This window comes from Grammomys surdaster, unplaced genomic scaffold (assembly GCF_004785775.1).
Source record: "Grammomys surdaster isolate TR1022 unplaced genomic scaffold, NIH_TR_1.0 126048, whole genome shotgun sequence".
Taxonomy (NCBI): Eukaryota; Metazoa; Chordata; class Mammalia; order Rodentia; family Muridae; genus Grammomys; species Grammomys surdaster.
In genome coordinates, this window is record NW_021620860.1 from 181,690 (window position 1) to 195,121 (window position 13,432).

The window sequence follows — 13,432 nt, forward strand, 5'->3', positions numbered from 1 at the left end:
AGCTGTTGCCAGCCCAGCTGCTGCCAGCCCAGCTGCTGCCAATCCAGCTGCTGCCAGCCTAGCTGTTGCCAGCCCAGCTGCTGCCAGCCAAGCTGCTGCCAACCCAGCTGTTGTGGCACTGGTAGTGGTCAGGAGGGTGGCAGTGGAGCCGTGAGCTGCCGAGTTAGGTGGTGCCGCCCTGACTGCCGAGTGGAGGGCACCTGCCTGCCCCCCTGCTGTGTGGTGAGCAGCACACCCCCAACCTGCTGCCAGCTGCACCATGCCCAGGCCTCCTGCTGCCGTCCATCCTACTGTGGACAGTCCTGCTGCCGCCCAGCCTGCTGCTGCTACTGCTGCCCACCCAGCTGCTGTGAGTCTAACTGCTGTGAGCCTACCTGTTAAGACCCAGATTTCGGATTCCCAAAGGATCAGCTTTCAACTCCTGGGCCACGTGTTCTTGAACTTTGATATGGCTTGATTTGGGGGCACAAATACTTGGCCTCACAAAATATTTTTTTTCATCTAATACTGGAAAGGCTTTGATATCCTCTATGAAAATAAATTTGATCCCCAAATGAGAAAATCAGTTTACCTTGGGATTGTCCCTATTTGCCAAGACTTGGTGCTATAAAGGCCATGAAAGATTCTTCTATGCTAAGATATTTTTCATTCTTCTTCCATTGTTCTGTAAATTACTCTTATAAAAGAAGGCTGATGTATAAAAAATAATAAATTATATCTGTTGGCATATCAAAACTTGCTTCTTTTATTTAGTGTGAAAAAATAGATACTTCATGGACATCTATATAAAAGATTTCTGAGTTTGATTCTATACATTTATCTATTTTGTGTGGGAAGTCGGGTATGTAAGTAGAGCTAAGATGCAGTCTCTCCTTCCACCTTATGGTTCTGAGGATCGAACTCCTTGAGTGACCAGGCTTAGAGGCAAGTGCCTTTACTCACTGAGCTACCTGGTCAGCCCTGTAGTTTATATTCTTCTTCTTATACCTGTTAGGAAATGAGATGCATTCCAACAATGGTTAGACCCCATAAAAAGCTGCAGCATTGCTATGGTCTTATTCATTTTGTTGCTGTTATTAAGCACTGTGTTCAAAAACATGGGGAGCAAAGAGGTTGTTTGGCTTATACTTCCAGGTCACAATTTGAGGAAAGTCAAGGCAGAAATTCAGAGTCGGGAACTTAGTACCTTGTTCTCTAGCTCACTTGCAGGATCATTTTTAGTTAGCTCTCTTATAAGTCCAGGACCACTGTGTAGGGATGGTGCTGCCCACAGTGGGCTTATCACCCTGAATCAACACAGCCTCTTGTAGTCTAACACTTGGGTGAGAGTCCCTTTCAGGCTATCATAGGCTGTGTCCTGTTGACAGCTATCACTGACTAGAACACCCAGAAGCTCTTCATCTCACCTAACGCTTTCATAACTAGATGCATAGGAGCCAGAATTGCTGTGTAAACAACATAAATGTGGCTTCCTTTTCCATCCACTAGATAAAGATGCTATGTCAAGTAATCTAAAACAGTGGTAGCCCATGCTAGTAAATCATTCTTTTCCATTTACTTAGAGTCATGAAGAACAGAATGAGATGGGCATAAGGATGGCCAGCCAACTAAGAAAACATTCACAAGCAGGTGGATATTTTAAAACTATTTATTTCCAGTTTCTAAACAGAAAGTAAGAATTACTGAGTCTTGGCTCAATATTTAAAATTAAGGTATATTCTTTGGTTTCAGATGCTTGTATAATAGAAAAACATATTTATCATATGCAAGTGTGTTTTATGTAATATACATATAAATATATTTTTATACAGTTACACATAAGTACCAGGAAATGCTTCATAAATCTAGGCAGCTTTTCAAACTAATGTGAAAAGGACCTTGGGATTGGAACTGGAGGGTATAAATGACAGACAGACAGATAGACAGATACATACATACATACACACATACATATATGTATACATACATACATTGATACATAGACAGACAGATATAATACAACTGGGCCATCAATATGGCTCAGTGGGTGAAGGTGCTTGCAACCAAGACTGACAACCTCAGTTCTATTCTTGAGACTTACACTAATGGGAGGAGAAGAGCTGAGTCCATCAAGGTATCCTCCCACTGCCACATGAGCCCTGCGGCACACTGACCGATAGACACACACATGCACACAAAATAAGTAAGTGTGAAAATTTAAATGAGGATTGCTTCAAGTTAGAAGGTGTAAATAAAGAGTAAAAAAACCAAAACCATAAGCAAACTGCTCACTTCCTGATGGATTGTGTAGACACCTGCTCCAATCCAGAGGTACCGTCTAAGGACAGGACAGACATGAAAGCACATTCCATCCTTCTTCCCCCTTAAATCTAAGTGAAATCATGTTTGCCACTTAAACAGCCCATGCTTATAAAAGAAAATGAAATACAATCACACACATAAGGTACAGCATGCCTTTCATCGTTACCACATACTGTTTCATGCTTGGGGTTTTGTTTGTTTAAAAACAGGTTCTCACATATCCCTGGATAGCCTCAAATTTACTATGTAACCAAGATGAATACGTAACCTTGAATTTCTGTTTTTCCTACCTCCACTCCCGACTGCTATTAAAGGCATATGCCACTACAACTGGTTTATTACAGCCCCGGGAATCGGACCCAGGACTTCATCTATGCTAGGCAAGCGCTCTCTCAAAAGAACTACGGCCACAGCCATACATAGACTGTTAGTCATTCTTCAATTATTTTCTGTTGTTTTTATCCCTACTGAGGTTATGAATCTTAGAGGAGAACCAACTACTGACACTTTACTAAACAAGAATAATTCCTAATTGCATTCTAAATATTCATCCTTATACCTACAGATGGTTATAGCTCGAATCCTTCATCAAAGAGGCTTCCCTTTGCAACAGATGAAGATCATTACAGAAGACTATAGTCAGCATGCAGAGAGCTAGTGATCATATGCACAGTCCCAAGAGATACATCTACAACACAGCTCCTGCATCGAAGTCTCAGGAACATCGTGGAAGAAGGTGTATCCAGAAAGATTGTAAGTGCCAGGGGTCCAGGAAATTGTTGTGAGACTGTGTCTCCTAGAAATGACAGAGAATATCAACCATGATACGGCTGTTTCAATAAGACCTGAACACAGACAAGACTAATAGACAAACTAACATTGAAGGGGGAGATCTCATAAGCCTCACCCCTAGATGAAAAGATACAGGCAACTAGGAAATGCTAAGAGAAGGAGAATTAGTTTTCCTCAAGGCTCAAGGATGAGCCTCTCAATTCATTTTCCAATCCCAAGGGGTCAGCTCTGAGATCATAGACATACAAGCAACTCTAAACAGACTTAGCAGATTATATCTATAAATTTATGTCCATATATATGTATATGTGTATGTATATATATGTGCACAACAATAATAATTTTTTAAAAAAAGAAGACACTAATTTGAGAGGAAATGAGGGGTGACATGTGACCCAGGAAGAGCTAGAGAGTAGAAAGGGAAGGGGGACATTGTGCAACTACATTTAAATTTTTGAAATGAAAATTAAAGAAAAAATTATAAAAATAAGTAGATAAACCCTGCTATGGTCAAACTCTGAAATATTATACAGCTTTCAAAACGAGTTTTACATATCAGATCTACAAGAAACTGGGATCAGTCAGTAAAGGTTTGCGCTCAAGCACAAGAATCTAACTTTGATCCCCAACACCTACGTAAGGAAAAAAGGTGAGTGTGGTCACGCACAGCAGCAAGCTCCAGGGTTAGGCACCCTGTCTCAAGAGGATAAAATGGAGAACAATTGGAGAAGACACCTAATGTCAACCTCTGGCCTCCACACACACTAATAAGTTGAAAATGTAGATACATAATATGCAGATGTAAGCATGTCTATGGAGAAATTCCCAGAAGCATACAACCTATCAATACTCAGTCATAAAAAGTTTGAAAATCTGAGGACGGCTCTATCTACAAAGGACACTGAGTCGGTAATCAGAAACTCCTCATCAAGGAAAATCCAGGAACCAAACATGTCCACAGGTAAATTCAATCAAACGTATATTAAAAAATAACAATAATTTCCAAGAAATATCTCAAAACATGTTTATTCTTTTAGCAATCATGGGAAAAAATAGAAAAAAAATTCCAAGCTTAGCCTACAAAACCAGCACCAGCCTGATAGCAAAGACAGGAAAATCACAGAATAATATTCCCAACTAATATTCATACAACAGTATAACAGTCATCCATCAACTATCATCAAACTTAGTTCAACTGAACAATAAAAAGATTATAAAGCATTACTAAAGGAGAATTTACCTTACAATACAGGAATTGTCCGGCATATTTAAAAAGATCACTGTAATCATTCTTTAAAAGATAAAGGGAAACACATGGCTATCTCAACTGTTGCAAAAAATATTTTTCATAAATTTCAAAAGCATTTCATCATTTTAAAAGCACTCAGTAAAGACAAGGACATGGCTCAGTGGCCAAAAGCTCCTGCTTCCAACCCAGACAACCTGAGTGCATTTCCTGGATTTACGTGATAGACGACTAGAACAGACTCCTGTAAGTCTTCCTTGAACCTCCACACATGCACTAGGGCACACACACATACCTGTGCACACACAAATAAGTAAGTAAATAAACAAATCGATAACATTTTTACTTAAAACACTCAATAATCAAAACTACCTCGGTCTAATAAAAACCCTCAATTAAAAGAATACAATTAACCTCATTCTCAGTGGCAAAAACCAGCGTTTCCTGTTAGCTTGGGAGTGAGATGAGAATGCCAACTCTGCTGTGCTGTTTAGCATACCACTAGAAGTGCTAGCTGGAGAAATAGGGCAAAGTAAAGAAACAAATATCACCAAATTAAAAAAAAAAAAGGTAAAACTAACTCCATTTAAAGATAGCAGGATATTGCGCACGCACACACACACACACACACACGCACACACACACACACACACATCTAAAGATTCACACACAAAAGAAGTGTTAAAAGTAATCAATTAACTTAGCAAAGTTACCAATACAAACTTAACACATACACAGGCATGCACACACACACACACACACACACACATACACACACTCATACACATACATACAGGCACACACACTCTAACACCCACATACACCATACACATGCATACATGCACACACACACTCTCACACACAAAAATATACATGCACACACATGCTCGCTCTCTCTCACACACACAGGCTTACACATACACTGTCTCACACACACAACACATACACACGCTCTCTCACACACACATGCACTCTCTCTCACACACATACATAAATATGTACACACATGCTCTCTCACACACACACAAACTTGAATTTCTACACACAATAAGCAATACAAAAAGGAAAGCTACATGAACAATTACACTTACAATGGCCTCAGAAAGAATCAATTCTGAAGGGATCAACTTGACTGAGGGAAATATATGAACACCAGAAATAATGAAAGATCACTGAGACAAATTTTAAAAGATGCAAATAAGTGGAAAGATATCCAGTGTCCACAGATTGTAAAACTTGCACTGCTAAAATAACAATGCTATCTATAGATCTACAGATTAACGACAATCCTATCGAAATCTCCATGATGCTTTTGTAGTGTGCCCCGGCACCCACACCGACCCACTCACAGCTGCCTGTACACCAGCTCCGGGGGAGCCATCTCCTCTGACCTCCGCAGATGCTTGCACTCTATGTACGTACCCACACAGAGACACATAATTAAAAATAGGATCAATCTTTTCTTTAATGAACAAAATTAGTTTTGTAAGCTCTCTGATTTTAAAGTTTATTTAAAAACTAAAGTAATCAAAATAGTATGATATTAACACAAAGACAGGCAAACAGAAAAGGATGCCCAGAAATAAATCCTTAGTCATAGTCCAAAGATTTTTCAATAGGGGTAATAAGACCCAAAGGTTAAGATGATTGATACAAATATTAAAAATATTGACATGAATTTCATGCAATGAGTATTTGCCACAATTAAAATTTTAATTTAAGCATGCATAGACCCAAACTTTATTGAAATTGAAGACACACACACATTATTACTTCAAGAGGCAGGAATAAATAAAGAATAAACACCAACTGCCAATATTGATTATTTCTGGAATACTAGTTTTGAAAAAGACATTTACATATATGGATGTGTATGTGCACACTAAGAAAAGAGGATATCAGTTTTCTTTATATGATTCCATTATTGTTCGCCTTGTTAAATGATATCCATATATGTGTGTGTGTTTGTGTGTGTGTATGTGTATATTTAGGGGTGTGTGTGTCACTATATAGATATGTCTTTATATATACATATATATACACATATATATATGTATATATATATACATATATATATATATGAAGACAAAGACAGAAAGTAATGTAAAGGCAAAGTTATTAAAGGCTTCAGTTTTTAGTGCATGTATGGGTGATTGCCTTGTTAAATGGTATCCACTGATAGCATGCAATAAATAATATGTATGATATGCTTGACATATATAAACACACGTATATATGCACACACGCATATATATATGTATGTATGTATATCTACAAACGAAGACAGAAAACAATGTAAAATGCAAAGTCGTTAAAGGCTTCGGTTTGTAATGTGTATATTGATGACCAAAAGGCAGACTTTGTTTGGATGCTGATCAGTTCAATAGCTCATGTTTTGATGACACCAATATTAGTCTTAGTCTGAGTAAACTGTTTATGAAATAATGATTGTTACTGAGTGGCTGCTTAGGAAATAAATTTTCAGTTTGGATAAACTGTGCCTAAGGTTATCAAAGGTCAGGTGAGACAAAGCAAGCCAGGGTAGTGTTTGTCATATGACTTTTATAGAGGGCTGCTGCATTTGACACTACACCTTCTCTTAGACTAGATAGAAAAGAGGAAGCACAGTGCCACTTAATTGATCACTGACTATAGCAGACAATGGAAGCACTGTTTACAATTTTCTCAATTACTCAGGAACTGACCAATCAAAGACTAACTTCGCAACTGTGTCAAGGGGAGATGCTAAATGTCAGATGAATACTCAGCTAGAGGGAATATATAAAAGGCCAGGTGAGGAAGACACAACCCAAACTCAGAATCTTCTCCTCACAGAACAACCAACTTGACTCCTGACACCATGGCCTGCTGTGCTACAAGCTTCTGTGGCTTTCCCACTTGCTCCACTGGTGGCACCTGTGGCTCCAGCTGCTGCCAGCCCACCTGCTCCCAGTCCAGCTGCTGCCAGCCCAGCTGCTCCCAATCTAGCTGCTGCCAGCCCACCTGCACCCAGTCCACCTGCTGTCAGCCCAGCTGCACCCAGTCCAGCTGTTGTCAGCCCAGCTGCTGCCAGCCAAGCTGCTGCCAGACCAGCTGCTGTGGCACTGGTAGTGGCCAGGAAGGTGGCAGTGGATCCCTGAGCTGCCGAGTTAGGTGGTGCCGCCCTGACTGCCGCGTGGAGAGCACCTGCCTGCCCCCCTGCTGTGTGGTGAGCTGCACACCCCCAACCTGCTGCCAGCTGCACCATGCCCAGGCCTCCTGCTGTCGCCCATCCTATTGTGGACAGTCCTGCTGTCGCCCAGCCTGCTGCTGCCACTGTTGTGAGCCCAGCTGCTCTGAGCCCAGCTGTTAAGAGCCATGATCCTGCGTAGTTAAAAATGCAATGGAAAGCACTGAAGAATTGTGTGGACTGCTAAGGACATGCTCTGTGTGGTGGATGCTAAGTATCTTCATGTTGCTAACCTGTTCATTGTAGTGGAACTCTTCATCAGGATCCCCACAGACATGCAGAAACCAATGCACTGAAACCACTTCTCAATCAGCATGCTCTAGGGATCCCTCTTGGCTTCGGTGATACACAAGGATGCAGCAGTACATCGTTCCAGTGACAAGTGAACTTTCTTCCCTAGTTCTCGGTCCCCACATGTCTTCCATCATGCTTTCTACTTGAAGAGACCCCGATGCTCTCAAATAAAGTGTTTTATGCACAAGTAAATAGATTTCTGTTCATCTTCTAATTTTAAGCTGCCCATCTATAGATGGTAGTAATCTTCAGACATAGACACATAATCTAAAGCAAAACAGTTGTATGAAAATTAACTTATGTTTGAATTATCTGCTCATTAAAATGTTCTGTGCATTAAATAATCTTCATGGCTACTTAAATGTGTGAATGTTTTATTAAAATAGTCCCAGACCAATAGGGTCATCTTGCATGAACTTTTTATACCAACTCTAACCTGTCCCGTATAGTACAGTAGATGAGTTTTCTTTATCCATGCACAACATAAAGAAACTGGATCGTTTACTAACTAGATTGGAAAATATCTGCCAATACTATTTCCAACAGAACTTGGGTTTAATTCCTACAACTTGGCCTAACTCCATTCCACTGATCTCCAGCTGTGTAAGCTTCAACTCTCAACATTCACCTGCACTTCCTGGGTGTATGAGGGAGACATCTGTACCAGATAAGGGCAGAGCAAGCAGCTTTGGTATAGCTGCTGAGTTCAGCCATCACACCATACAGATGCACTAGAAATCTCAAACAGCAATATCACAATTTATAACTTACGAGTCAATTGAAAAAGAAGTTAACACAAAGGAGATAGATTATATCATGTAATTTTAATTCTTATAGAAGCAGTTGGCTACAAACACAAAATACATAAAGACCTAAGACATTTTTGTTTCAGGTTATTTACAAGTCCCCAGCACTTACCTCTCTCATTAAATTGGCAGCAACGATGGATCACAAACAGAATGGTACATTCCAGAAAAGAGAGAATTGGATGACTGTACATTTGTTCAAGGTGTCATAACTCCTAGAATTTTTTTCTCAAGCTTTTTCCAACCACTAAATTCAGACAAAAATAGTTCAACATTCCCTACTGTCTTCACGGCAAATAAGTCTTTGTGGGCGGTGCTACAAACTTGAAAGTGCTCTTACTCATTCTTGAGTGGTTCAGGCGTTCATGAATCATACCTTATACTCCACCCCCCTCAGTTAATCGCCACTGAATCAGAGTCAATAAACATTTAATAAGAATATACGAAATTCAGGTTGGATACTTTCTGGAAAAAAAAAAAAAAACAAGTTGTTTGGTTCACAGAGAAAGAACTCTTTGGCCTGAAATACAAATAATGTTTACACATTTCCAATCCATTGAAATGAAAAGAACTGTAAAGACCATTTGACTATGGTGTTAGAGTCAATGTGGTAGATGTTTCTATTACGTGTGACCAAAGGTGTGCTCGATTTGGCAAATACACCAGTACTTTAAATTTGATAGAATTTAGTCTACATATGCAAGAGAGAAAAATAATGCTTGAAAGTATCAACTTGCCTTCAGCCTTAGAGGTCTGGGTAGACGACCAAGTGGAATGACAACTATTCAGAATAAGGGTGTTGTCTTAACCTACAGTGAGAAGACTCTTTGAACATGGAAACCACAAACACTACTCTAAAGAGTCTGTGGCCAATAGAACGAGTCACAGAGAACTTATAAAACAAAACTATCCCCATAATATGTCACAAGTATTTCAATGGAAGCCAATCAGAGGACCACTGAGGAACAAATTTAAACAAAAACAAGAAAAATATGTTAAGAATTTTATAAACAGCAACTCACTTGACTATATAAAGGGCCCCATGCTCAGCTTTGCTCCCAAACTCAGGAACTCATCCAACCTACTCAACACCCAACCAACTCCTGACACCATGGCCTGCTGTGCTACTAGCTTCTGCGGCTTTCCCACTTGCTCCACTGGCGGCATCTGTGGCTCCAACTGCTGCCAGCCCAGCTGTTGTGAGACCAGCTGCTTCCAGCCAAGCTGCTGTGAGACAGGATACGGCATCGGAGGTGGCATTGGCTATGGCCATGTGGGTGGCAGTGGAGCCGTGAGCTGCCGAGTTAGATGGTGCCGCCCTGACTGCCGTGTGGAAGGCACCTGCCTGCCCCCCTGCTGTGTGGTGAGCTGCATACCCCCAACCTGCTGCCAGCTGCACCACGCCCAGGCCTCCTGCTGTCGTCCATCCTACTGTGGACAGTCCTGCTGCCGCCCAGCCTGCTGCTGCTACTGCTGCTAATCCATCTATTAAGAACCAGATTTTCAATTGCCCAGATCGTGGTATTCTTGAATCGTGCATCTCCTTGACCAACTCTGGACCAGTAACAAGTTCTTCAACCTTTACTTCATTGTCTTTTATGAGACCTCAGAGTACAGGCACATCACTGCACCATCTGAGTCTGTTCTATAACCAATATTTTGACCCTCTACAGTGGATCCAGAAATGCTAAGAATCCACAGGCTGACCACCAAATTGTTCTGGATATACTGAGTCTGAAACTCTTCAGGACTGAAAATTGTCCAAATCTTGGAAAATATTTTCTTAAGAACAGTCTGCAACCTTTTTCATCCTGCTTGTTGAGCAACTTTTATCTTCTTTTTACTTAAAGTTTTTCTAACATCAAAAACACCAGACCACAGCTGAGAGACATTCTTCAGATGTCATCTGAGAAAATGAAAGTTCTTTACCCAACTTCCAGCCTCTAAGAAATAGACCAGACCATTCTACACTTTTCCATCAGATCCTTTCCTTATTTTTTGGATCATAATTAGCTTACCTGTTGGCCATTCCATTATATCTGAATTATTGTGTCCTATGATGTTTCTTATAAACATATATATCAAACATATATAAAATAAAGCTTATATCCTGGGCAAAGAAACTATGACTTGTTTCTACTTGTGTTTCACTTGCTTATGATATTAGAAAATGTACTCAAATGAATCCATTTGTTTCCTCTGAGGGACTGAAGTCATTCATGCTTCATGTATTATTCATTCCATTAAAATGAATTAAGTACCACTTTAAGGCAGGAAGTTGGAAGAAATGATAGAGACCGAGAGATGATGAAGAGTCAATTCTTACCTGTAACAACATGGCTATACAGAAAGAAAAATCATATGCTCAAATAGCTCAAATATTGAATGCTATAAATTGCAATGTCTCCCCAGCTCACTGAAGTAACCTTAGTGGGGCAGACATGCTTGTGGCTAATACATCTAGACACTCCTGTTTACAATAAGATATTAACAATAAGGTTTTCCTACATGGTTTTGGCCATGAAGCACCAAAACCTTACTAGAATGGTGTGAAATAATAACAATTGAGACTGTAAGAAAAATTTTTGTCTAGAAATATCAGAGGAAATAAAAGAGTATTATGTCATCGGCAGCTCATAGATCTTGCTATCTTATCTCTTCCCCATTAAGCCAACAAATTCGGATAATCTTTGAGACTTTCCATGAAAAGCATTGAAGTGGCTGGGTTTTTTCAACGTATCAATTTAGAAAAAGACAAGTCACCCAGGAGCTGACTGAACAAAGGGACCAAAAGAAACTAATGCCTCGAGAGCTGGCAGAAATAGTCTAGATTTGGACGGTTTCCACACACATTGAAAATAATATCTTGGGTTTGTTGACTGAAGAGAAGACAGAGAGTGAGCAACGGGACGTGAAAACATAATAAATTGTGTCACCACGGCACTAATACAGTCAGGGTGGTGGTGGCATCAGCAAGAGAGGCTTCACAAAGAGGAGAATCAATACAAAGAGCTTTGAAATCCTTCCCAGAGGAAAGAAAATGATGGCCAACAACCTCAACACCTATTGGAATAACTAAATCCAAAGCAACAACACAACTAAATGCTGATGAGGATGTAGAGCAACAGAAAAGCTCACTGTTGCTGATGGGGATGCAGAATGCCACAGCCCCTTGATAGTCTGGTACCTTACTATAAAACTCAACATACTGTCACCAATGAATCCATAAATTGTGCATATATATATGCAAAATAAGACAAAATAAGACAAAATCTTACATCTACTCTGAGTACCTGCACTGATGTTGATTCTGTAGACGAGGAGGATAAACAAACTCTGGGACTTCTACACAACGCAATCCTATCTGGCTTATTATAAAGCAAATGAAATAAGCCAGTCTAGATAGGTTACATGCTAAATAGTTCAACTATACGTCATTCTTCCAAAGACCCAGAAGCAATTAATAGTTAAGTGTTCTGCATACTGTGCTGTGAAGTCATCTATGGTCTAACACTGGAAGATTAAAGAAAATAAGGAAACAGAATCACGAGACTGTCTAATGAAACCTACAAAGCGGTAGGTTAAGCTTCTGAGACTGTGTTCCTTCTCAGATACATGGAGCATGAACAATTCTGTGCCTGAGGTGTTCCTCACCACCTCAGCCAATTCTTCTTATTTGAAACATGTACCTGATGCTTGGAACAAAGTCTTGTGAAATGTCAGAACCCTGGTCCTTAGGTAGATGAGTCTGTACCAATGCCAGCAGCTACCCTACCATGAGAAGAATGAGTATGCCTCCATCCAGCCAATGCTTGCTGGATTTCCAAACCTAGAAGCCTAGAATATTCCTGATTCATGGTGCAGGAAACTGCAATCAACTCTCAAAAATGGCAGCTTCCTACATATAATATCTGCTGGTCATAAACAGTCAAGTAATGGCAAAAGAGCATGCATTTAAAATCTCAAGGCAGAAGTGGGAATGTTTCTTTAAAGGGGAAATATTGCCATGGGAGGGCTGGTGTTTCTCTTCACAACCAAGGGATGGGAAATGGGTATTAAAGGTTGGAGAGAAGATCACAAGATGAAAAACAGAACAAAACAGTTTATCTGTGAGATGCTACAGTAAGAAGGAATAGGGGACAAGAGGCAGAGTGGATAACGAGTCCCGAGAAAGATAAACAGGAAAGGGAAAGATAGAAACAACCTGATCTTGTTTCATACCATCTAATGTCCTACATGCTAATACTTAGCACTGATACCTCATGCTAGGCTTATTTTGTGTGACCCTTGTATAATCCTATGAAATAGATATGTGGGCCCCGGTTCACACATGGATAAGTAGGTCTAAAAGAGGTGAAATGTCTTGCTTTCTGATGCACAGCTAATAAGAGAGAAGCTAAATTCTGAATCCACCTCTATCTGACTCCAAACTCCACAAAGAGGAAACTAAAGAATTAGATGGAAAGTGTGTCAAATTTCACAAGCCTGAGCCAGCAAGATGGCTCAGCTGGTGAAGGAGCTTGCTGCCCACCAACGTGAGCTCAATCTCCAGAACCAATGAAAAGGTAAAATAGAGCACCTACTCCACACCCTCTGCCTTACACATGTGCACCATAGCATGTGTGCCCCTACCCAGCACATGCACACTAATAACAGTGCAAAACACAAATTGAATAAAATTCCCAAGATTTTTTTTTAAAGGTTGCTTGAGGAATCACGAGCTTTGGTAGAAGTTCCTAGATGCTGGTACATAGGATCTAGTCT

The 13,432-nt window shown here is 40.2% G+C and overlaps 3 protein-coding genes across 3 annotated transcripts in view; all 3 read left to right on the top strand.

The window, feature by feature from the left end:
• The window catches only part of LOC114610485 (keratin-associated protein 1-3-like), a 504-nt gene extending 123 nt beyond the window's left edge, over positions 1-381 (top strand). Inside the window, exon 1 of the mRNA XM_028755060.1 lies at positions 1-381. This exon is cut by the window's left edge and continues 123 nt beyond it. Within this exon, the coding sequence (XP_028610893.1) occupies positions 1-381 (381 nt within the window).
• Positions 382-7,199: 6,818 nt separating this feature from the next.
• On the top strand, positions 7,200-7,691 carry LOC114610544 (keratin-associated protein 1-3-like). Its single transcript, XM_028755144.1, has one exon. The coding sequence runs from the start codon at positions 7,200-7,202 to the stop codon at positions 7,689-7,691; it is 492 nt and encodes a 163-aa protein (XP_028610977.1).
• A 2,088-nt stretch (positions 7,692-9,779) lies between these two features.
• On the top strand, positions 9,780-10,148 carry LOC114610545 (keratin-associated protein 9-3-like). Its single transcript, XM_028755145.1, has one exon. It carries the CDS (start codon positions 9,780-9,782, stop codon positions 10,146-10,148), a length of 369 nt encoding a protein of 122 aa, XP_028610978.1.
• Positions 10,149-13,432: the final 3,284 nt, after the last annotated feature.